The following is a 24,893-nucleotide window of genomic DNA, read 5'->3' on the forward strand; positions in this document are numbered from 1 at the left end:
CCCATTGTACTTCTCCCCTACTTAGTCTGTGAAGCACACTGTGTGGCCCGTTCAGGTAAAAATGCTATGATTGTACAGTTACGAGATTGGATGGCTCCTGGGTTAGCCAAGATGGCTCAGGACTATTGTGAGAATTATATCATACGCCTAACCCTCAACATTGAAAGAGCGATATCTACAAAGCTGTCTGCATGTCCTGTACTGGCGGGTCCATTTGTACACGTGCCAACAGACTTTTACAGCACCTGTGTGCTTGTGATATTTGTAGTGTCTGGTCATAGTGGATGTGTTTCCTGGGTGGGTGGAAGCCTTTCCATGTAGGAAAGCAGATGCAGTAACTGTGGCCAAGAAACTGTTAGCTGAATGTATACCTCAGTTTGGATTGCTCTTATGTATAGACTGACTGTGTTACTCACTTTACGGAAAAGGTTATCGGGGAGATGTGCAAAGCTTTAGGGATAAGACAACAATTCCATTGTGCTTATCATCCTCAGTCTAGTGTACATGTAGAATGCTGAAATGGTGACTGTAACGCTCACCTGGTTCCCACGGAGGCGCGGCGTTGAAGGCGCAGAACTCTGAAGATGGACAGGAAGGGCCCCTCTATTCTGGCTTCCCTGGCTCGTTGGATACCCTCCTGTGCGTGAAAAGGGAGTATTACCAACTGTGGAACAATGCTCAAGCCTCCCACTCCCTTCCAACCCTCCACGATACCTCCTCCATGATTCCCCGTGAAGCCTCACCTTAGGGTTTGGAAGGATGAGCTCTCCATCCTGCTTCTGATGCAGGGGCGCGTTGAAACCCAGTTACTTCACTGGATTGAGGATTGATGGGAGTTCAGGTAAGCTTGACTGTTCAGGTAAGGCGCTGTAAAAGTTCTGTTCAAAAGTTCAAGCTTAATAATAATGTTCGTTGTCTAATTGCAGCAAGCGCTAATGCTTATGTCTTTTTCCCCTTAGGGGCCGGGGTTCGGAGTGCCGGAGATATGGCGCCGACCCGAAGTGAAACAGTTCTGGATGAGCGCTCAGGTAATGTCTTTGCATTCGCTCATTCAATGTCTTTGTCTTTTTTCCCCATAGGGGCCGGGGTCCGGAGATGCCAGGAAGCGGCAGGACCCGAAATGCAGTGGGAATAATCCAACAGGTAAGACTTAAAAGGAAACTGAGCTTTCCTTATTCCTTTTCTCCCTCTCACCTTTGTTCTTGTCTTTTTTCCTCTAGGCGCCGGGGCGTAGCTGAATCCGGAAGATCGCTGCTGAAGATGGAAGCGCCTTGCAAAGGTGAGTAAAATGCAGCGCTGCAGCGATCGAAACGAAATGCCTTTAAAATGATGTCTTCCTTTTCAGGGCCGTTGGAGAAATGACTCCGGGATGCAGATTTAGCAGGTAAGGGCTTTTCTTCTCCTATTCTCTTCCTTTCTCCCCTTGCAGGTGTTCCAGGGTGCTGGCAGGCGTGGCTGAAGTCAGGATGCAGGAGCTGACACGGTGAGCGTCCAGCTGCTAGGTGCAGAACAACGCGAAGCATGTGTGGCTGTTCGGGTGGGGTTTAAATAGCCTTGGAAGAAGTTCCTGGTATGTATCCTTCCACCAATCAGGTATGTATCCTTCCCCGACCACACCCGGGTGGTGAAGTAGTCCTACAGGTTAAGTAGTCCCATTCAGACCTCAAGAGGGCCTGGATGAAGCAGCAAGGTCTGCATCAGGTAAGTGTGCACCCAAGCACTTAAACACATATCCTCTTCTATGAGCCTGGCGCCTAAGGCGCCAGGACTGGGGTCCGCTATGAGCCTGGCACCTAAGGCGCCAGGACTGAGTCCAAAGGGCCCCGACTTGGGCCCGCTGAGACTTCCCTGGGGAAAATGATGTCTGCCTCTGGGGTTGCTGGGCCCGGCCTGGCTCCTTAGAGGTAGGCATCATGACAGTACCCCCCTCAAGGCCCCTCCCAAGGTCTTTTCCTCCGGGGGTTTTGGTTTGTGCGGGAATCTTCGATGGAATCTTTGAATTAATCGTGGTGCGTGAACATAGTTACTGGGTTCCCAAGATCTTTCCTGAGGTCCATATCCTTTCCAATCAACAAGATAGAAGAGTTTCGACTTAACTATCTTGGAATCTAAAATGTCTTTCACTTCGAATTCTAATTCTCCATCAATTTGGACAGGGCCTGGGGGCTCAGACAGTCTGGTTCCAGGTTGTACTGGTTTTAGAAGAGATGCGTGAAAAACGGGATGAATCCGCATGTTGGATGGTAAATCGAGTTTAAAGGCCACTGGGTTGATAATAGCTTTGATGGGGTAAGGCCCAATGAATCTGGGATTAAAAGTTCGCTGACCCTTGAGGTGTAGATGCTTAGTTGCTAGCCATACCTGATCTCCTACTTGGTAAGGAGGAGTTTTACTTCGGTGCAAATCAGCTTTTTATTTATACTTTTTCTTGGCTTGCTGTAAGTGGGTTGTAGCTTCTTTGAAGGCTTGGGTTATTGTGGAATGTAGGTGATTTACTGCAGGCATCTCCAGGGTCAGAGGTGGATCTAGGTCAGAGGTCCGAGGATGGTGACCATACAGGGTATAAAAAGGAGTCTGTCCGGTTCCAGAATGCACTGAATTGTTGTATGCATATTCTGCAATCCAAAGGATGTCCTTCCAATTCAACTCGGATTGGTGTAACATGCACCGCAGATATTGCTCGAGAGTCTGATTGGTTCTCTCGGTTTGTCCGTCGGTCTGGGGGTGGTGGCTGGTGGATAACCGCACGTCTATTTGTGCTAGTTGGCAACATTTCTTCCAAAAGTGGGAGATAAATTGACTTCCACGGTCTGAGACTAATATGGAAGGGAAACCATGTAACCGCACTATATTTTCCATAAATTCCTTGGCCAAGGTGGAAGCTGACGGCAATCCTTTTAAAGGGATAAAATGGGCCATTTTGGAGACTAGATCCACTATTACGAGAATCGTGTTGTAACTACCACAAGGAGGCAGGTCAGTTATAAAGTCCATTGACAAGGTGTGCCAAGGTGCTGGTGGAATGTCCAAAGGTTGAAGTAGGCCGGCTGGCCTTTTCTTTTGACTCTTATTTTGGGCACAGATTCCGCAAGACAACACAAATGACTTTGTCTTTTCTCCAAGAAGGCCACCAGAAGTGGCGTTTGATCTTTTCGTCTGTTTTCGCGATACCGGGGTGTCCTTCCATTAATGATTCATGATGACGGGTAATGACAAGTTCCTGCAATTCTTTACTTGGCAGAAATAACCGCTCTTGGAAGTAGGGTAAATCATCCTTAACGGTGTAGTGAGGACCCTTTTGACTCCATTCCAGTAAGGCAGAAGAGTCAAAAAGCTGTTTTACTTGAGCTTGGATGTCCTCAATGGTTTGCAATGGAGTCAAGCCCAGAATTCTTTGTTCCGGTATGATTGGCACAGGTTCTAAACTCGAATTGGGTTCTTCCATGCCTATCCGGGATAAGGCATCTGCCTTACCATTCTTGCAGCCAGGGCGATAGGTAATTACAAAATCAAATTCCGCAAAGAATAAAGCCCATCAGAGTTGTCGCGAAGATTGAGCTTTGGCCGTCTTTAAATACTGCAAATTTCTGTGGTCCGTAATTACGGTGATGGTGTGTCTTGCACCGAGAAGATAGTGACGCCAAGCCTTGAAAGCTGATTTAATAGCCAGTAGTTCTTTGTCGGTAATTGCGTAATTGAGTTCAGGTGGAGAGAATTTTCTGGACCAAAAGGCTACAGGGTGTAGTTGGTTAGTTTCTGGGTCTCTTTGCGACAGGACAGCGCCCATGGCCGAACTGGATGCATCGGTTTCCACGATGTAAGGGAGATCTGGGCGCGGGTGCTTCAATACAGGTGCAGAGGTGAATTTGGTTTTCAGGTCCTGAAAGGCTTGTTCAGCCTCAAGAGTCCATTCAAAGCATTTATTTTTCTTTAGGAGAGCTGTGATGGGTTGAACAGTTCGAGAAAATTCCGGGATGAACCTTCGATAGAAATTGGCAAAGCCAAGCATGCTTTGCACTCCCTTCACAGAGCTAGGAGATGGCCATTTGAGAATGGCGTCCACTTTCCGCGAGTCCATTCGGATTCCTTGAGGTGTCGGGATGAATCCGAGAAACTCCACTTCTGTGGTATGAAAAACGCATTTTTCGAGCTTGGCAAATAATTTGTGCTGGCGCAATTTCTCAAGAACTGCCCTAACATGGTTTCTGTGATCAGATTCTGAGGAGGAATACACCAGGATGTCGTCAATATAAACGATGACACAAACATCGATAAGTTCCCGAAGAACATCATTCATGAAGTACTGAAAGGCGGCAGGTGCGTTGCACAAACCGAAGGGCATTACTTGATATTCGAAGAGCCCAAATTTGGTGCGGAATGCAGTCTTCCACTCGTCGCCCTCTTTTATACGTACCAGGTGGTAAGCTCCTCGGAGATCTAGCTTGGTGTACACACGAGCATCTTTTACTTGGTCGATAAGCTCAGGTATCAGGGGCAAAGGGTAACGATTCTTAATCGTTATCTGATTTAGGGCGCGGTAGTCAATACAGGCCCTAAGGTCTCCTTCCTTTTTAGGTACGAAGAACAAAGCGGAAGAGACTGGTGACTTTGATGGGCGAATGAAACCATTGGCCAGGTATTGATCCAAATACTGGCGCAAATGCAGGTTCTCAGGTTCAGTAAGAGCATAAATCCTACTACAAGGTAGTTGTGCATTGGGTACCAAGTCGATTTGGCAATCGTAAGATCGATGGGGAGGTAAGGTGTTAGCCTGCTCTTTCTGAAAAACGTCTTGGAATTCTTGGTATTCAGATGGTAGCTGTACAGGGGTGGAAGTTACAGAGGCTAGACCCATAGCTGGATTCCTTGGGTAACAGGTTGGTTCACAATCAGGAAAAGTTATCTTCTTTGCTCGCCAGTCTATTCTCGGATTATGTGTTTCTAACCAAGGGATTCCAAGAAGTACTTGAAATTGTGGGGCCTTGATCACATCAAACACGATTGCTTCCCGATGTCCGTCCTGACCCACCAGAGTGATTTCAACTGTGGAATGCGTTACAGGCCCTGAGGCTATTTCGGTTCCATCAACTGTAGTAATTACATCTTGGGTTACTTTCGGGCAGAGAGGAAGCTTAATCCTGGAAGTCAATTCACGGTCTATGTAATTTCCAATAGCTCCACTGTCTAGGTATGCTTTTATAGCATGCAACTGCTGAGGCTGTTTTGGGTTCACAAGCACCATTGGCATGACAAAATGCGAGGTCAAAGAGTTTGTTTTCAAGCTCGGCAAGCGGACCCCTACGCTTGTCGGGCTAGGTCGTTTCCCGAACCAGGTGTCAATAACTCGTTATCAGTGGCTCCAACCACCTTCTTGGGTGGTTTAACTGGACAGCTTTGAAGAAAGTGACCGGAAGTTCCGCAATACAGACAAAGTTGCATTTGTCGCCTTCTCTCTCGTTCCTTCTGCGTTAATGGTCCTTTAACACTGCCAATTTGCATAGGTTCGGAAACGTCAGTACTCTTGGAGTTAACGTGGGTCATGATAGGTACTCTGGTTTCATACTTGAGCCGATCTGCTTTTCTATTTTTTAGTCTGTGATCAAGTTGAACCACTAAGTCTATGTAGTCTGCGCAGGCCTGGGGTGCATCTACTATCTGAGCTATAACATCTTTAAGCTCTCCGCGCAGGCCTCGATGAAACAATGTGATCCTTTTATTTTCAGGCCATCCGGTTTCCACAACTAGTCTATTAAAGGTGGCGATATAGGACAAAAGATCCTGATTACCTTGTCGTAAGGATAGCAGTTCGTTGTCAAGGGCCTGTCCCTGCGAGTGTCGAGCGAACAATCTTTCCATGCTGGCCTGGAAGCCCTGGAAATCCCGGAGAATGGGATCATCCTGATTTACCAATGGAATAGACCAATCGGCAGCACAGCCACTGAGGTAAGATAGTACAAAGGCTACTTTGGTCTGGTCGTTGGGGAAGGCCCCGGGCCTGCATAAAAAGTGTAAACGGCATTGGTTCATAAAAACGGCATATTTCTTGGGATCCCCCGCAAAACGTTCCGGCGGGGCCAAAGGCATGTGTCCAGGTAGATTGATTTGTACCGGGTTATTCGAACCCATTGTTGTAGAAATATCTCCGGAAACAGGTAAAGGAGTGTGCTCTGCCTGGCCCTGCAATAACCTTTTGGCCAGATCACCAGTTCTTTCCTTGGATAGGTTTAGTTCCCTTCTGAGAGCATTAGTCTCCTGGCGGGCTGAGTGCACTTCTGCCCGTAATTCCCCTAAAAGATGGGCCAGCTGATCTGTCTCGGAAGTCTCCATAGCGCCCAGGTGGGAAATTGTGGTAAGGCTTCGCGTTCTGTAACGCTCACCTGGTTCCCACGGAGGCGCGGCGTCGAAGGCGCAGAACTCTGAAGATGGACAGGAAGGGCCCCTCTATTCTGGCTTCCCTGGCTCGTTGGATACCCTCCTGTGCGTGAAAAGGGAGTATTACCAACTGTGGAACAATGCTCAAGCCTCCCACTCCCTTCCAACCCTCCACGATATCTCCTCCACGATTCCCCGTGAAGCCTCACCTTAGGGTTTGGAAGGATGAGCTCTCCATCCTGCTTCTGATGCAGGGGCGCGTTGAAACCCAGTTACTTCACTGGATTGAGGATTGATGGGAGTTCAGGTAAGCTTGACTGTTCAGGTAAGGCGCTGTAAAAGTTCTGTTCAAAAGTTCAAGCTTAATAATAATGTTCGTTGTCTAATTGCAGCAAGCGCTAATGCTTATGTCTTTTTCCCCTTAGGGGCCGGGGTTCGGAGTGCCGGAGATATGGCGCCGACCCTAAGTGAAACAGTTCTGGATGAGCGCTCAGGTAATGTCTTTGCATTCGCTCATTCAATGTCTTTGTCTTTTTTCCCCATAGGGGCCGGGGTCCGGAGATGCCAGGAAGCGGCAGGACCCGAAATGCAGTGGGAATAATCCAACAGGTAAGACTTAAAAGGAAACTGAGCTTTCCTTATTCCTTTTCTCCCTCTCACCTTTGTTCTTGTCTTTTTTCCTCTAGGCGCCGGGGCGTAGCTGAATCCGGAAGATCGCTGCTGAAGATGGAAGCGCCTTGCAAAGGTGAGTAAAATGCAGCGCTGCAGCGATCGAAACGCCATGCCTTTAAAATGATGTCTTCCTTTCCAGGGCCGTTGGAGAAATGACTCCGGGATGCAGATTTAGCAGGTAAGGGCTTTTCTTCTCCTATTCTCTTCCTTTCTCCCCTTGCAGGTGTTCCAGGGTGCTGGCAGGCGTGGCTGAAGTCAGGATGCAGGAGCTGACACGGTGAGTGTCCAGCTGCTAGGTGCAGAACAACGCGAAGCATGTGTGGCTGTTCGGGTGGGGTTTAAATAGCCTTGGAAGAAGTTCCTGGTATGTATCCTTCCACCAATCAGGTATGTATCCTTCCCCGACCACACCGGGTGGTGAAGTAGTCCTACAGGTTAAGTAGTCCCATTCAGGCCTCAAGAGGGCCTGGATGAAGCAGCAAGGTCTGCATCAGGTAAGTGTGCACCCAAGCACTTAAACACATATCCTCTTCTATGAGCCTGGCGCCTAAGGCGCCAGGACTGGGGTCCGCTATGAGCCTGGCGCCTAAGGCGCCAGGACTGAGTCCAAAGGGCCCCGACTTGGGCCCGCTGAGACTTCCCTGGGGAAAATGATGTCTGCCTCTGGGGTTGCTGGGCCCGGCCTGGCTCCTTAGAGGTAGGCATCATGACAGTGACCTCAAGTTAAGGCTATCTAAAGTGTGTAAGGAGACTGGGTTGAAATGGCCCCATGCTCCGCCCCTGGTTTTGTTTGCTATGAAAAACAATCCCCAGCGTAAACCTAGTTTGTTCGCCCTCACAATTCATATGTGTCACCCTGTGAGGATGGGAACTGGACGACCAGCATTCTCCCATGTGCAGAGTCTATCATTGGAAGAAGATACCACGATGACAAATTTTAGCATGTTAATTACAACTGTTTGATCGCTTCATGCTCAGGTTTGCAAAGCTCTGTCTGAACTGGCTATGGGACCCTGTCACCCTCTGCGCCCAGGACACAGGGTCCTAGTGAAAGTCCATCCGAGAAAGTCTGCACTTCAACCGAGGTGGCGTGGTCCCTTCCTTGTTTAGTCAACCACCAACTCAGCAGTGATGTGCGCCAGCATCCCGGCCAGGATTCATGCATCACATTGATCATCCACAGAATAGCTCCAGCTCCCCCATGACAACTGACGCCCCTGACAGTGATGCCGCCAAGTGTGTGTCAATGTCAGTGCCAGATATTTCTAGGGTTCCATGAATAGTCTGATCGGTATCGTATAGCGATCTCGATCGGGCAGTATGCTTATGTATTGAACCGGGATCCGCAGCTGCTGAATCTGTTTTACACAGTGAGGTCTTGTAGGGAGCTGCTGATGAGGCTCCTCCAAGAGGCGGCCGAGCCCCTGGAATGGATGATGCTGAGGTGGTTTCCTCTGTTGGCATAGCATCTGTAGAAGCCACTTCTGCTGGACCTCACCACACAACCGTCCAGAGGTTTGCACTGAGATCCTGCAGGAGAATATCCGAGAGTGAGTAGTTCTGAGCAAAGTGACAATGGACTGAGTTACTAACCTCTGGATTTGTCTCCCCAACGATAAGATTTCTCTCTGAGGAGGGGGTGTAACAGCAGAAAGCGGATACCATTCATGTGAAGTCCCCAGCGTCTGCAGCTTATGGATCTGAATGCTATCATGTATTGGCCATGCTCTTCATTACCATGACTCTGATATTTGTGTGGCTGTGATATTACCAGTATATGCAGTTTGAAGTCAGGGGTGGAGCCATCAACCATAAAACTGTGAACCGTAGATTTTGCTGCTGGACACTTGTCAAATGAGGTGGAACTTTGGAACATGGAGACTCGTGCTACAGAGCCTAAAGACCTTTAACTGGAGGGCCTGTTCAGAGAACAGTGTCAGCTTGTGTGTTGTACCTTATCTACTTCAACGAGCTAGTAAAGGAACAAAGGAACTTTGTCTGCAAACCACAACGTTTTGTCCCAAGGACGTGGCTCGAAGAGGACCATCGACGAATAGCACCAGGGGCACAATGTTGTACTATAGCTCTGCTAGTATAAATGTTGTTAGAATATTGATATATATGCATTTTATAGTTACTTGGGCTTTTCAAACAACATGTCACAAGCTGGCTGGGCCTGCAGCCTAACGATGGGTACACTGTGAAGACATAAATGTTCACCTCTCTTGGCAGTATGCGTGTATCTTTACCATCTGCTGGGTGTGTGCCCAATTGCCCGAGGATTTGTCATCACGATTTTCTGTTGCACCAATCCCCTTTCAGTGGGGGGAATCCAGGTTTGGATCTCAAGTTGGTCTCTCAGTCACAAGGCCCAAAACTCTGCAAAGATGTTCAGTCCCCATTAGGATTCACAGGTCCTCTAAATTTCCCTGAGCCGAACCTAGTACACCGAAAACTTGCTGCCCTTCACCTATCATCTCCGGTAATGGGTCTCTTGTGTTATACTAACCAAAAGTCTGTGTTCATGGAAAACCGCATATGCCAGTATTATCTGTCCACTGATTCAAGTGTGGTAATTAATAATGGTACTTTTGCTTTTGACCAGAATATCCTGGCAACAGGTGGCCCCCCCTGAACCATGGTTCTTCAGAACCGCATGACATAAGTCATGGTTCTGGCCACTCAGGCCACCCAGGAAGGCGTCTGTGTAGTCATAAAGAGTGAGTCCTGGGGCCTCATTATGAGTCCGGTGGTAATGTGCCGGAAAAACCGGCAGGCTACCGCCGGACCCATATTACCATTCCACCTCTGTGATTCCCGGAATCACTGGGGAATTACGACCCCGGTGACGCCGGAATACCAGAGGCGGAATTCTGTAAATCCCCATTCCCATGGAGTCCGGTAGGACTCCATGGGGATGGGGACAATGGAAACACCGGTTCTATGATGGAGCCAGTGTTTCCATTTGCACCTGCAGGCGAGTGGTGTGAATCCCGCCCGGTCAGACCTGGCGGGAGTGACACCTCCCACCTGCAGGACATTTAATCAGCCGGTCCAGAAACAACAGTGGCGGCGGTTTTATTCTCACTGTTCTTTCCGGACTGGCAGGTTCGTAATGAGGCCCCTGGACTTGTATACCAGATTATGCAAGCAATATATCTGACATCAATACTCTCATTCAACACACAGTAAGCCTCCTGCACACTAGGCAGGAGGCCTCCTGGTCCTTTTGGGATGTAGCTTGAGGGGGCAACTGGAATTCAAGGGGCGAGGTCTATTAGACGGATCCTCCTCATAGTCAGTGTCATAATCTTAGGCTGTCTATTCTGTCAATGGTGGGCAAAAGCCTTTACTATTGGTTATGTAACACATGTTCTGAAGTGTCACACCCTGTTCAAGTGCTTTACTGTTGAAGAACAAGTGTTATGACCTGATGGAATGTGATGTTTGTTCCTCTAGAGGTGAGTGTAATGCTACTGGAGTGAAGGTCTCATAGGAGGGGACTGTGAATTTTAGGTGTTCATTTGTAAAGTGCTAAATGAAGTGCTTCAAAGCGCTTCAAGGTATGAAGGGAACAAGGGAATACAGTTGTCATTCTTAGGCCTTGAAGATTCTGAATGATCTAACAACAAAACTAGCATACTAGGACAGAGGAAGATCTACTAGACGAAGTACGTGACAAAGAGTGGGGGGGGGAAGAGGGGCGGACAGAGGATTGTGGAGGACAATTGGGAAATAGAAATTGTATGTACTAACCGTGCCTGGCACTGGAGTATTACAGTGACTAGGTCCCGTAAACTGCCATGTTTAAATAACGTTTCCTGCTTTTGCGAGGTAGAGACTGTAGGTTGTAGTTAGCATATCTTTACAATGAAAGCCTCTCGCCTAGCTTGTTGGAATGCTTGCTTACTCATCTCTCACTTCTGACGTGTTTGCCTTTTGGCATATGCATGCTGGATCTAAACTCACAACTTCTTAAGAAAAACGACACAGGGGAGCAGAAGTCGTCACAGCAGCGCTAATGATCTTACTTGCTTCAAAGCATATGGGAATCTTTAAGGGGTATAGGCACGTTGACTAACTGATTTACGACCGGGTGACCTCATTGATAACACTGGCTTACATGAAAGATTGCAGGCTTTGGTCTTTGATAGCAGGATGAATTTAGTGTGCAACCTTGACCTATTGGGACCACCCCACACATTGGAAAGCATGATGGGGCTTGGAGGGAAGGGGACGCACAGTACTTTCTGTCTCGTGTTGCTGTCTGGTTCGTGCTGTCCCTCGTGCTGTCCCTGCCTTCTACTAGTAAAGTGTTCAGCAATCCACCGAGTCATGAGTGATCCGTTTTCCTCAACACATTTTACAGCAACGAACTATCACCACACATTCACCCTATCTGTGTGAGGTGTGTGGTGGGTCAGAAAAAGGGGGAAGACTCTGATAAACCATTTTATACTTGCATTTATTATAGAAAAGGAACAAGGACTAACTTTCCCTATTCTACAGGGCGTCCCTACCTAACACAATTAACTAAGGTGATTGTTAGTCATCACTGAAATGTCTTAACAGAAACTCTCCATGGTCCAAAACTAACCAAACTGACCCTACTAGTACAACTACTACTAAGGACAGGAGGATGAATCCCTTCTCCTGTTGTGGGTTTTGTTTCTTGCAAACTCTTCAGTCCTTCATCTTCAAGTAACCTCTGTTTACGGTTGTGATTAGTTCATGCAGTTCACATATGATTTGACTTGGACTTGCCTTTCTTAGATGATTATCCTTTTGGATTCAGTCTCATTCCTTTTGATTCTTCTTATAGAAATGGTGCTTCTCTCTTCCTGGGATAAACAGTTCCACCATTTATTTGTCTGTCTTTCCAATGTCCTCTCTTAGGCTTTACTCATATGAGACTAAATAGTACAATATTGATTCTTGTTCACTTCTTGAAGTTTAACTATTGGTGTGTCTTTATCTTGACTAAGACGAGTAAGATTAGTCTTATAACAATCTCCAATCACTTCTCTTGGCTTATTTAATAAAGTCTCTTTATTCTTGTAGTGCATGTGCAAAAATGAGCTAAAAAACCTGCCGCCGGTGCACAGCCATTTTGGACATTCCCTTCCAGACCACAATGAAATTCCATATTTAATCAAGCTCGGTTAGGAGGCAGGCATGATTTCGGCAGCGGTTGCATTATGTTAATGCAAAGTAGAGGAGTTTACTGTGTATGATAGTTTGCGCATGGTTCTCTCAAGGACGAGCCAAGAGGGGAGTCAGCGATGTGCAGGTACATTGATAAGGGGTTCTGGGAACGGGAGCGCGGGAGACAAGCTGGTTTTTTCCACTGTCTGGATTTTTCCACTCTTACTTCCAATACCTGCTGTCTGTCCTTCGGCCGGGGGCAGTCGGTAACCTATGGGGGCCGGGATTCGCCCCCCTTAAAAAATAGAGGTATTCCATTGGGGGGGGACAGAGAATTCGAACCCAGGGTGATGAAGTCTCACTGAGAAGGAGGACGCTCCGTTAGTTTAAGAAATATCTCTCTGCCTACCTGCCTTGGGACTGGATGGTGTTGCTGCGGTGGAGATGAAGCTTTGTTCTATGACTGCTCTGTGATGTATACTTGTGTTAGTCCTTGTTCATGTATCTATGTATATCCAGTTGCATTTATTTTATAGTTTTATGTATGCTTAGAACGTGTGAATAAAGAGCCAATTACTTGCTAATTATTGGTCCAAGTGCACGTTATTGCCTTCCGGAGTCCAAGAACTTTTAGTCTGTGTAATAGGGTAATTCTGAGAGCTTTACACGTATCTGAAAAGCAAAACATAGTGGCACTGTGAGCAGAGTATTTGTGATGACATTGGTTTCAAATAACAAATGAATCTGAGGCTTGGACACAGGCAATTCCTTGGGTTTTTCTTTTTGAGTTTGTGAATTGTGTGATTGTATTTGAGGTTTTTGGTAGGGGACTTGAAATATCCATTGAAACCATGAGTTCCTTATTTAGGAAAAAGGGGAGTTCTGCAGGCAGAGCTTGTCCCAAAGTGATGATCCCAGGGTGGACAAAGAGTCTGTAAGAGGATTCAATTCAACACTACAGCTAAGTCAATGCCTAGTCTGGGATACTGAATGGAAACCCTTATTGATATATCTTTATGTCCAGTTCATGCGTTCTGGATGACTACCCCTATATAACACCCCTCTCTTGGACTCCCCCTGACCCCACTGAGCCAAGAAGTAGTTCTGTTTTGCAAGTTAAAAGGTTTATTTGATAATTTAAACAATAGATATAGATATCACACTTTATAATAATTTAATAATTGAATATCACACCTAATCTGATATGATAAAGATTAACAACGGAGAATCTGGCACTAGCACACTTGTGAATAGGAACAGAAGAAGAAGGTGGTAGAGAATGCTTTATATAAGTTCAGATGGATGTAATGTTGAATGAAAATGCAATACAGAAAATACTCAATATGATTTCAACAAAACAATGTAATCACTTTTCTCTGGCAATTCACCCCCCCTTTTATGCAATGCAAGGAAATGGAAGGAAAGTACACAGTTCTCAGAAATGCAATCAACTGTAATTCAGTTCACCCCAGCAAGCTTACACTACAGAAGTTGGAAACACAGGCCCAAAATGCTTTTATATGTGCTGGCAATGAAGTGAAAAATATGCTAAAATGCTTTTAATTCCCTCTAGGAGGTTCAGGGTGAGTGAAATATACTTGGGATGAGTTCAGGCTCACTTTAGCAAGGATCTAGGAGTAACTAGCAGGTTAAACGAATTTTTGGCAAATGAAAGCAAGAAAACTGCTGTTTTCACACGTGAAGACATTTTGCAAATCGCGGCAAATTCGCGAGTGCGTTTTTCGCGATTACAGCAAAAGTATCGGGGGTAGGTTCTATGCGGTTCTAGGTTCGTAGGAAAGCCACGATTCTCAGCTTTCAGAGGAAAGTTACTGCAAGTCTCTAGCACAAACGGTCCCGGAGATATGAGCGATTGAATAAAGGTCGTTTTTCAGATTTGAAATTTTAAAGTTCAAAAAGACAAGTGACAGCTAGCAACTAGAAAATGACAGGTGACAGCTTTACAAATGACAGGTGACAGTTAGGAGACAGTTATACTTAGATTAAAATAGGATTGAATTATATTATTTTAACTAAGAGATTGGTTCTGCACAGTTCTACTAGGTACTCACACTATATTCTTGAATTAGAATGGGCCTCGCCACGGATCTGGTCAGGTTTTAGACTGGACTCTGGTCTGGTCTCTGCACTTCACAGTGATCTGGGTCAGCTCTCTCTCTAGCCTCTCTGGATTCTGGAGATTGATGGATTTGAAGTCTGGATCTCTCTGCACAGCTTTCTCTAGAGATTGATGGAGGTAAAGTATGGATTTCCCCGGCAGAGCGTCCCGCAGCAAATGGATTTGAAGGTCCCTATCTGTCCTGTCTGTCTGCTTTTATGTGTTTTGAAAATGGGTGTGTGTGCAGCATCACTAGGCTCTACCCCTCTCCACTTGTCATTGGCCACTTCATCCTATTCCACTTGATTGGGGGAATGAAATGAAGTGTCATCATGATGAGGTCTGTTTATGGTACAGAGAACCCACCCCTGTCAAATTACACACAATCTATATTTTGACCCAAAAGACATATTTCATAGCTACACAGTGGTTTGAAATTACATGCACCCATCATGCATCACAGGAGGTATACCCTGTCCAAATCTGCTCTTCCTGGGAGCTTGCATTCAGAAATGGCGACATTTGCACTTTTTAACTGGTTTCGCAATATCGGACATTAACCCAAATTTACACACATGTGCGCAAGGAGTATGGACATTAGTTGATGAAGTGTCAGATTTTTCACATGCACACATTTTGAGTAATATCCTCTTTTCCGCTAAAACCCCCCTGAACATACCACCGGGTCCTAACACGTCTTAAAATGTGGGCAGAAAAATCACAAGAATTATGGTATCATTTAAATAATTTTCACAAGTCCGCTCTATGAATGATCCATCTTTTTCTAAAACCATATTCTGACTACAGGGGTGTGTCTTTTCAGGTCACATGGTACAGAAACCAGTCTTTCCAGTTTCTGCTAAGCTCAGAGACCCTGCCCCTCCCAGCTTCTGCCAAGAGGAAGCTGTTTTACGACATCTGCAATAAACCATCTGCCTGGGTGAAGGGGGTTGCATTGTTCAGAGCTCCTTTATTCTGTGGGGGCTCCCCTTAATTCAATTATCAGAGAGATGGCATATCCTTAGTGTGGCCAGCAGGAAACAGCCAGGCCTGGGAAGTTACTTGTGAATCAAGTTTCACTCCTGATGTGGGTAGTTGCCAGGCAAAATTGGAATCTCTTTAAGCCAGTTTTTAGCCACATGTCATTTCTGTTCCCCAGTTTTCTGCATTCAAATAACTAACAATTTTTTACATATGCAGCTAGAATGCTGATTCTAAGTTTAAAACTATGACATTTAAACAATTGCAGCCTATGTGACACTCAAAAGTAGGTCACTCATTTCTTTTAAACATTTAGATTTTTAGTGTCTTTCAGTCCAAATTTACTTAAACTGCTGAAATCCACAGCTCAGCCAGTCTTGTGATGAACATTGTTTTAGGCTCATCCTCTTTCCAGATTTTGTATGCCCAGAAGACTTTATTCTGCCAGATGTCCGCTGGTGTTCAGTGAGATTTTTGGATGTGTTGCAAATAGGCATTTTGAGCTGGCATTCAGAGAAACAAAAGGTGATTTTAAAGTGCGGTTTTTCCTTTGGCACACATTTCACTCATGGCACCCCGGCCCATCCTGCTCGCACTGGTGGGTGGCAAGTTAGGCAACCATTTTAGTGTGCACAACTGCGCGGTTTTCATAGATTCTGGCGCACATGTGGGCTTTTTCGGCCATCTTGGATTTCCTAAGCCCACAGCACCAAATGTTGTAGCATAATAGTCCAAACGTGGGTCAGAACTCCATACAAGTCCATATGATAAACTTGCACAGACTTGGGATACGAGTATAGGAGAGGCAAGTCTGGCTGAGGTGGCGGCTTGCTTGCAACAGGTACGCGTAAAGAAGGGAAAGGAGTGCTCAGCTTTGGGCGGAAAAGGTTGGATTGTTGCATGCGCTCAGAAAGATGCATCAGCAGAATGTAGAAATGCAGGCGGATATCCAGAGGTTGGAAAAAGCTAGCCACTGAGAAACAGATTGTGTTAATGCAGCAACTTCAGATGAAATTGTATCATGATAAGGCAGATAAATATCAGGCAGTGGCCGAGCGAGCGGCTGTAAGGGTTGCCCGTTATAAGTATCGAAAGAGAAGAGGGAGAGTGAATACCCCTAAGGTGGCAACAGTGATTGCCTTCTCAGTCCGCAGGGGTTGATTGGGATACCAAACAATGGGACGGCGGTGTTTCAGAGCACGACAAGGCAAGGGAGGGGAACAGGGGAGAACAAAACAGTGATCTTACTAGGCCCAGTGACATTGAGAACACGCAAGTGCATGTGAGAGGGGGAGGGGAAAAGTGCATGGAAGGGGTGAGAAGTGGAAAGTGCGAAGCAGGGGAGAAACAGATAAATAATAAATAAATAATAAAGGCAAGAAACAGTGGTAGTTCAGCCAGCAATTTGCAAGTGCTAGGTTTAAGGCAGCAGACAGGATAGGTCTGATAAGTGGAGGAAGAAAAAAGGGCGGGGGTTGTATGACTCTTTTAAACCTTGTCTTTTTACCCCTTTTTAAAGTAACTGAAGTGCCATTTTGCTCCCACTTCAGGGGAGCTGAACTTGTTCAGAAACTGATTGGTTGTGTATTGTAGTATATTAGATTGTGATATTGAGATGCTCTTGCTAGTGGAATGTTTTCCAAATGACTGTGTAGATGAATTTATATTCTTTTACCAAGAAACCTTGAGTAAGTGTTTGTTTGAATCACTGTGATTGCTAGTCCTTTGTGTAACCTCTTGTACTGCTCACTTTACTCTTGAGATAAGTCTGGCTGCTCAGTCACTGCTACCACATTATTGTGTAGTACAGGCTTTTACCAAAGGTGAAATTGTACTGACACTTGTAGTTTTAATTGTGTGTAGTGTTCCCAAAGGGTGCTGCATATGATTCTGCCTAACAGAGACAATAAGAAGAGTACAAATAACTACGGGACCGCTCATACTCGTCCCAGTAGTGCTGAGAAGCCTAAAAAGTGTGAATATAACTACATAACTCTTTATATACTCACCCCCATAATATCGAAGAGCATAAATAGAGTGAATCCAAACCGTGTGTACATTACACAGATCGCAGGGGTGGTAATAGAGAAACCTGGAGACATAACATTCAGGGGCTGATTCATGGAATTATTTGCGCCGAAAAACAGGGATTTGTGCGCGATTCTGCCCGCAAATCCCCATTTGTTAAACAGGGATTTCTGGGCAGAATGGCGCACAAATCCCCGTTTTTTGGCACAAATAATTCCATGAATCAACCCCTGTGTCTCTTAGAGCAAAACCCATACTACTAGGAGAGAAAGAGATTGTCAACAGCAACCAGAGAAGAATCTACTGGTCAACAGCCTTGAGGATAGTATAATACCAAAGGAGCAAGAGAGACTATCCCTTATAGAATCAAGACACAGAAGAAGTTGGGGGTCAATACACCTGTTTAACAAACTTTGAGGAATCTAAAATGATTATCCAACAGGATGTGGAAACGTCCTGTCAAAGAACTGAACCAACTTGTGAAAAAGATAGCCAAACACTACTTGAATATTTCATATTAAAGCGGAGTAAGTCTCTTGGGAAGTAACCTTTCCAACCCCAGGAGAAGGGGAGTCATTCTCCTGGTCTTTATTTTTTTAGAATTAGTGGTAGGGTCAGAAGGGGTTAATTTTGTGACTGAATAGGGACTTATGCTTTGGGCTTGTACACTGACGATGAGCATCCTACTTAGAGTTGTGTTAGGTATGGTAACCGTTAGTTATGGGAAAGTTAGGCCTTGTCTCTTTAATTTTAATAAACACAGTTGAAGCACGGTGAACCCAGGTCTGTCTTATCCTTCTGACCCGCCACACCACTATTCAAATCAATAGGTTTGCTCAATTAGGAATCAAAACACAATTATTGGCACGATGCTAAAAGGGCATGTAACAGTTGAAGCCTGCGTGGATAGTGCGGGAGTGTAGAAGCACTACCAATTCCCCAGCGTACCTGTTGTTAGGAAAGATTTCGTAATTGTAGGGAATTTTCCTTCCATGTGGCAACCCCTAAACTTTTTGCTATTGTTTTTAACCTTGTTCTTGACTTTGCCAGAGAAGTACAGCCTTCTGCCGCACTTCTCTGGGCTTTCGCTCCTTTCTTACGGGGAAACTGACATGCCCTTAAGACAGTCAGTACCGGGGAACGTGGTTTCCCGTAGTTTCTTTTATCGTGTCGCAGCTTTAGTGCAACACGACACAAGAGGGCACTGTAAGCTAAGTTACAGCTCTCTTGGGTCTCTAGCCTTCTACAGGCCCTAGATACTCTTTTAGGATGGTATTTGATCGGTGCAAGTCATTCAGGGACGGGACTGGTGGCAGCGATCGTTTTGTTTATTTTGAGCTCCTTTTGGCGTTCTGAGCACGTTTTTGCACTGAACCCAAAATGGTGGCCTGGCTCCCAAAATGGCCAGGCCGCGAGGCTCCTTTGTCCTGTCCACTGTCCGTCTTGCCCCCTTCACCTTCCCCAGGTCCGGCGACCCGGGGCCTTCCTTATTTGGGCATGTACTTTCCCGCGAAACGTGGTTGCTTTCGCGGGCTTCTACATGTCGTTTGTGTGCCTCCAGGGTGTGGGCTGGGATGTCTGGTCCCAATACACATCCTGGGTGCCAGAGAGTCTAGGGTGGTGTGAATGCCTGGGACCACCGTGGTCCGTGATTGGTCCACGTATGGTATGTGTTTTGATGAGCGGATCTCCCATTGGCTCCCCTCCGTTTTGGCGCGAAGGGAACCGTGGATAAGAGGGGGCTGGAAACACCACTACCATGTCGATCTCCTGAGTTCTCACGAACGAAGGAATACAGGAGCCAAGTATCCTGCAACTACGAGGCTGGACCGAGGAATCGCTGGTGACCCGCTGAAGGAATCCTCCTTTGCACTGCTGTCGTCCGGAGAGCCCCTGTCCCCCTTTGATCGAACCAGAAGGCCTGTACTGGTGCTTCGACCTTTGGAATAGCAGGAACAGCTATTCCCGGCATCTTCAACCATCTCCTGCCAAGTAAGCCTTCGGAAGCGTCTCTGGGCCATCCAGTTGACTGACCAGCTTACCAAGGGGTTTGGCTCTGCAACCGCCGCGAGGTTGTGTCGTATTGCGAGTCCTTGTCACTCTCCCACGCTTCGTACGCTTGGCGTCCCCAGGTCTGGAGGGAGGAGTGTTCATTGGGCTCGAATACGCACGGCCGCTCCGTTGTCCTGTGCGGCAACAAAACTGTGCTGGTTTCGTCGATTGGGACGTCTTTTTGCTCTACACGACCACAAGGCGTTCCCTGCTCTTCTGAACCTGCCAGCTGCTGAAACTATCGTGGAGAAGCCTGGGTCTGCTTGCTTCGGGGACCGGTGAGTAGTATATCTAGGATCTGGTCGCCCTCCTGCAGTATCCCATTGCTTTTCCTTGCTGTGTAAAAACAGCACCCTTTTGCCGCGCTCGCGCTCTGCTTCTACCCGCTGTGGAGGCTGCGCTTGAGCTGCGGAACCTGTTCTTCTTCTGCTGTGCACTAACGTGAACCGCCTGACTTCCTCCGAAGAGCTTCCCCTTGTGCCCGTCGGCACCGGCGTGGCAGGTACTTTGAGCGCAAGGCTCCACTCTTCGTAGGGCTCGGACTTCCATCTAGTTAGGTGCCTATGAAGGCGAACTGAGTCGAAAGCATTATCGCACTGCCTGTTTTCCTTCCCTTTCAGGTGGACTACATATTTCGTGCTTTAAACGCTTGCGACTGTGTATTTGTATATATATTGTGTTGATTTGGTATGTGTTGGCTTAATACTGTGTTATTGTGATTTTCTCGCTACGGTCGTTGTTTTAAAGGCCTTAAAATAAATGTGTATCTATTTTTGATATAACAACTGTTTGGAGTAGTTTGTCAGCGCTCTTGCTTTCTGTGCTCATTGCGGGCTTTCAGTCACCCTCACCCCTCTTGAGACCTAGTCTTGACCGCCGCGATCGCTACCTTGATTGGTCTGGCTTGTCCAGAGGTTACCCTGTTCCAAGTAATTAGGTTGGCCTTCTGAACTTCTGCGCCACCAGGACAGAGTTCAGAAATCCGTCTTAACACCTGTCAACTTTAAAAAGTTGAAATGGGAGACGGGCCCGTTCAGAAAGGAGAAAATGAGCACAGTCTAATGAAGTGCACTGAGCATGGTGGCTGATTACCCAGGACGAAAAACGAAAAAAAAGACTTTGGCGCAAACTTTCCAGCATTTTGGAGATTTGGTCAAAAGATGAGATCCATTCTCTACTAACTAAATGGTATTGATTCAGCATATTTCGTTTTAAAGGACTAACACAGAGGCCTTCAAATATGAGAAAATCTCCAGAGTAACATCCAGGATTCTCAAAGCAGGCAGTAAGGAGAATCTGTGATTTGACTGAGCTGGTGGTTTCGTCAGAATTGAAATAAAAGCAGCAAAGAGAAAGCTGTGGGTGCATTTAGGAGTAAGCGCCCACAGAATCATGTGCATTCCACAAGAAATATAAGGGAGAAATGAATAAATCATGTAAACACGTTATAAACCACTCACTTAGGTTATGTGTTGTGCATACAATATTCTGCTATGTTCACAGCAGTGAATCTTTCAGGAAATGGGGACTGGCGAACGAAGGAGATGTGCAGGAAAAAGATGGAGACTTTAGAACTAGAAAGAGGCAAGTGAAAGAGAGGGAACATGAAGAAAGAAACATTGGGGAGAAGAGATGAGGACGACAGGCGTCTAATTAAACATTGCCGATCACAGGTTATGGTGTTACAAGCTTTATGGCCTTTTCTGTTTGACTTGTCATTAGCATTTTCTTTGTACACTGCTAAACAATTCAAATATGTTGAAGCTGTATTTATTTGCACGAGTGGCTTGGCTTTTACAGCATATGGTTTTATAAAGCAGGTGCTCTTTTAAGGGTAAACCCAAGCTCCTTTCTTCGCATTGCGTATTGCTCCATCAGTCTTTAGCAAGCATTTCTTTTTGCACATTTGGCACTTGCATGTTGATACAGCGAGAGGTGTGCTCATTCCAATATTCAGCTTAGGTGCACAGCCTGCTTTCTGCCATTTTGATATGCAGATCGTTGTGCAAGATGATCATGAAGTTGTGTTGACTCATTTTCTGCCTTTTCTTTAGGTTTGTGGATGGGGAGCTCAATATTTGCTACAATGCTGTAGACCGTCATGTGGAAAATGGACACGGGGACCGCATTGCTGTCATACACGACAGTCCTGTCTCCAACACGCAAGAAATCATCACCTATAGAGAGATGCATGAACAGGTATGTGCAGTTTATTGCCACACAATCAAAATCGACTTCATTAGGAATTAAGGGCAGTACCAGTTCAGAACTGTGTAAGCCTAACTGAACTGCAGTGCAAAAAATCAAATGAGCAAGGCAACTATATTTGGTTGGAGCGTTTTGGTATTCTAGCTTTAACGCTCACCCAAAGTGAGAGCTGCAAGCATTGCTTAAGCATGATGTGCTCGCCTTGGAACAGGACGGACGGCGCCTTGCACCCCGGTTTCGAATCCCTGGCTGGGCCAGATCAGCCCTTCATTCTTCCAAAACCGCATGTGATGGAATAAGTAACATCAATTACGAGGCACTCTGAAATTGGGTTGCTGGTGATAGTGTTGCTATGTGAAACATAATGTAATCAATGCTCACTGGCGTTTACAGGCCTTACTGCGAGGGGTCGTGTACTGGAATCCACAAACTAGAATGCCGCCAACATGTCATCCATTTTGATGTAGGCATCGGAGGAGGTTGTAATGCCAGACAAGAACATGACCACAGAAATCAGGCGCAGACAGGAAGGTGATGAGTGGGAGAGGGATAGTGACTACCAAGCCATTTATAATGATACTGAGTTCCAAGAATCATGCCTCAACTCTTATGTTTAGTTATAGGAAATTATTTTATAATTATATAATTGAAAGCCTCTTGCATATGTCATAGGTGGTTGATAAGGTTTTACATTGACCAGCTTTATACATTTCATTTTTTTTAAACACTTTTCAACATTTTTTGACAAGTAAATCACTGATATCATTAATTTATACTCAGAATAGATTGGAATTGATCAATATATTTTGACAAAGTACTTTTCAATCATTTGAATACCTATTCTGATCACTCACCACCAACAAGTGAATTTTGTATACAGTTCAATCATAAATTGCTCTGGGTAAACCAGTGACCGATTAAACAATGCATATATTAATCACTAATAACCTCACCATTGATACTAGAGAAATTAATCACTAATAAAGCCAACACGTGTTTCACCTTGCTCAGCTCTTTTAATGCTATTGAGATCTGCGGTCTCTTTCACTATTCACTTATTGTTTGATCCCCTACTAGGTTCGAAATCTTCCAGTAAGTTAGCAGGCGTTGTTATTTCAGAATCAAAGAGAAACGCTTGATATTTAATTCTAGAAAGAGTAGGTAATTTCTGCAATTTTAATGTGTCTTACAGTCCAGTTGGACTTAGTTGCGTTTGTATTCAGTGGACGAGTCCTCCCGAAATTATGCATTGTATTGTCCAAACATCGGTCCAGAGGATTTATTATAATTCATATGAGCAACTTGTAGAATGAAGGAGTTATCCTTCATATAAAGAAAATTAGTTCAGCAGGTTTCACAGTGTACAAAATGCTGGTGGCTTCCATTTTGTAAAATGGTGTCGTTTGGAGTTATGTTGGAGTTATTAGTGATTTAATTTGTTCAGTATAACTTTTGATGTTATTAGTGATTCATTTGTAAATTGTGCATTGTTTAACGGGTTAATAATTTGTCCAGAGCAATTTATAGTTGAATTGTATAAACCATTTGTTGATGGCAAGGAATACAATTTGTTTTCAAATGATTGAAAAGTACAATGTCATAATATATTGATCAATGTCGATCTATTCTGAGGATAACCTAATGTTATCAGTGCTTAATGTGTCTAATAATTATAACATTTAAATGTATAAAACTGATCAATGTACAACTGTAACCCTAACCTATGAATTGTACAAGAAGCTTTCAACGATATAATTATAAAATAATTTCCAATCACTTAACATAACATTTGAGCGCATGATTCTTGGAACTCAGTTTCTCAAGTTAACTCAAATGTGTGCCTGAGGTTTGTAGGATGATCCAAGAAATAATAGTTGTGTTAGACTCGTACTCGTACTTCTATACTTATTAACCGTTGGCACACCAATAAGCGTTCAAACCCCTTAATACCCATCCTTTAAGCCATTTATAAGTTTGCACCTCTGATTGGCCTCATGATATCATTAAATGTGTGTCATGTGCATGCAGGCCCCTTGACAAAGGGGATTCCTACTGGCGACCAACATAGATTGTATGGTTTGGCATTATGTAGAATCCTCAGGATGCAACAAGCCTTTAGATGTGTTGTAGGCATCAGTGGCATCGCCAGGAATCAAATTTAGGAGGGGCACAGAGGGGGCTGAAGACAAAAGTAGGGGGGGGCACAGACAAAAGTAGGGGGAGAACATGGTCACTGCTCGTTTTAGGTAGGGGGCACAAGGGGGGCACAGGGTTTTGCAGGGGGCCACTGGTAGGCATCCCTACCACTGAATAAGCAGTAAGACGATTGTAGCTAGAGTTAATAATTTGTGATGAGTAAGGTATCCTTGCTAATCATTTTCTATTAGTTTGGGCCATTAGGTGACACCTTCGCACCACCTATAAGCTAAAACGATTGCATTAGAGTACAAATATGGATAGGGTGTTTTGCCCATCCCTGCCCAACCACCATCCTTCTGGGAGCTCTTTAAGCTCGCTTTAAACAAGCCTTGCACTCAAAGTGCCTGCCATTGTTTTTTTTGCAAAGCAGTCTTCTGACAGTTAATGACTTATTTGGAGCTGTAAACAGGTGGCTGGTGTAATTAAAATGGCTTGACCATGTCTGCCTTCAGCCACTCGATTTATAAGCACTAAGCATGTCATTCACTGAAGTCCTGTTAAAAACAAGCATTGGCAAAACCAACAGTTTTGGCGTGTGTGTATAAATATGAGGCATTTGCCAGGCACTGCTATTAGATGCCCATGTGCTCGCACCATTTTGCACCTGCTACCATCAATGGCCAGTTAATACCACTATGGCAGTGCCAGGCAAGTGCCTTTCCCATGCCTACAAAAAGGCCTAAACTGTTGGCATGTCAATGCTTGTTTATTGTTGCACTATGGATAAAGTTACTGATATAGGACTAAAGGGAATGCATAAATGGCAGAGCATCTGTCATAACCTTCCTTAGAGGGCAGCGCCATTGGCCAGAAAGCACTCTGCCCATTGAATTATCCAGGTTAGTACATTATCTGCATGTTCTTACCCTTCTTGATTCTGGTACCTCATCTAGAGTTTTTCTAGCTCTACTCTTATTCTTTTCTTCTTTTGGCACTTAATACTGTCTCCTACCTTTACTGGGCTGCACCATTCAGAGTATTCTACTGACATGGGGCATGGATTTGTGTGACATACATTTGAGTGTTCACTAATACCTGCTGATTTGAGGCATGTATGTCATAATTTATAATTTCACAATTTTCCCTAAAGATTACTGTGAACGTTATTTTGATGGGT

At 45.2% G+C, this 24,893-nt stretch overlaps 1 protein-coding gene across 1 annotated transcript in view; it reads left to right on the forward strand.

Moving 5' to 3' along the window:
- ACSS3 (acyl-CoA synthetase short chain family member 3) overlaps window positions 1-24,893 on the forward strand; it is a 1,135,158-nt gene that overhangs the window by 168,686 nt on the left and 941,579 nt on the right. The window contains exon 2 of the mRNA XM_069629310.1: window positions 21,424-21,568. Within this exon, the coding sequence (XP_069485411.1) occupies window positions 21,424-21,568 (145 nt within the window). The remainder of the gene's footprint in view (window positions 1-21,423; window positions 21,569-24,893) is intronic.

Source organism: Ambystoma mexicanum, chromosome 12 (assembly GCF_040938575.1).
Source record: "Ambystoma mexicanum isolate Mex_15411 chromosome 12, UKY_AmexF1_1, whole genome shotgun sequence".
Taxonomy (NCBI): domain Eukaryota; kingdom Metazoa; phylum Chordata; class Amphibia; order Caudata; family Ambystomatidae; genus Ambystoma; species Ambystoma mexicanum.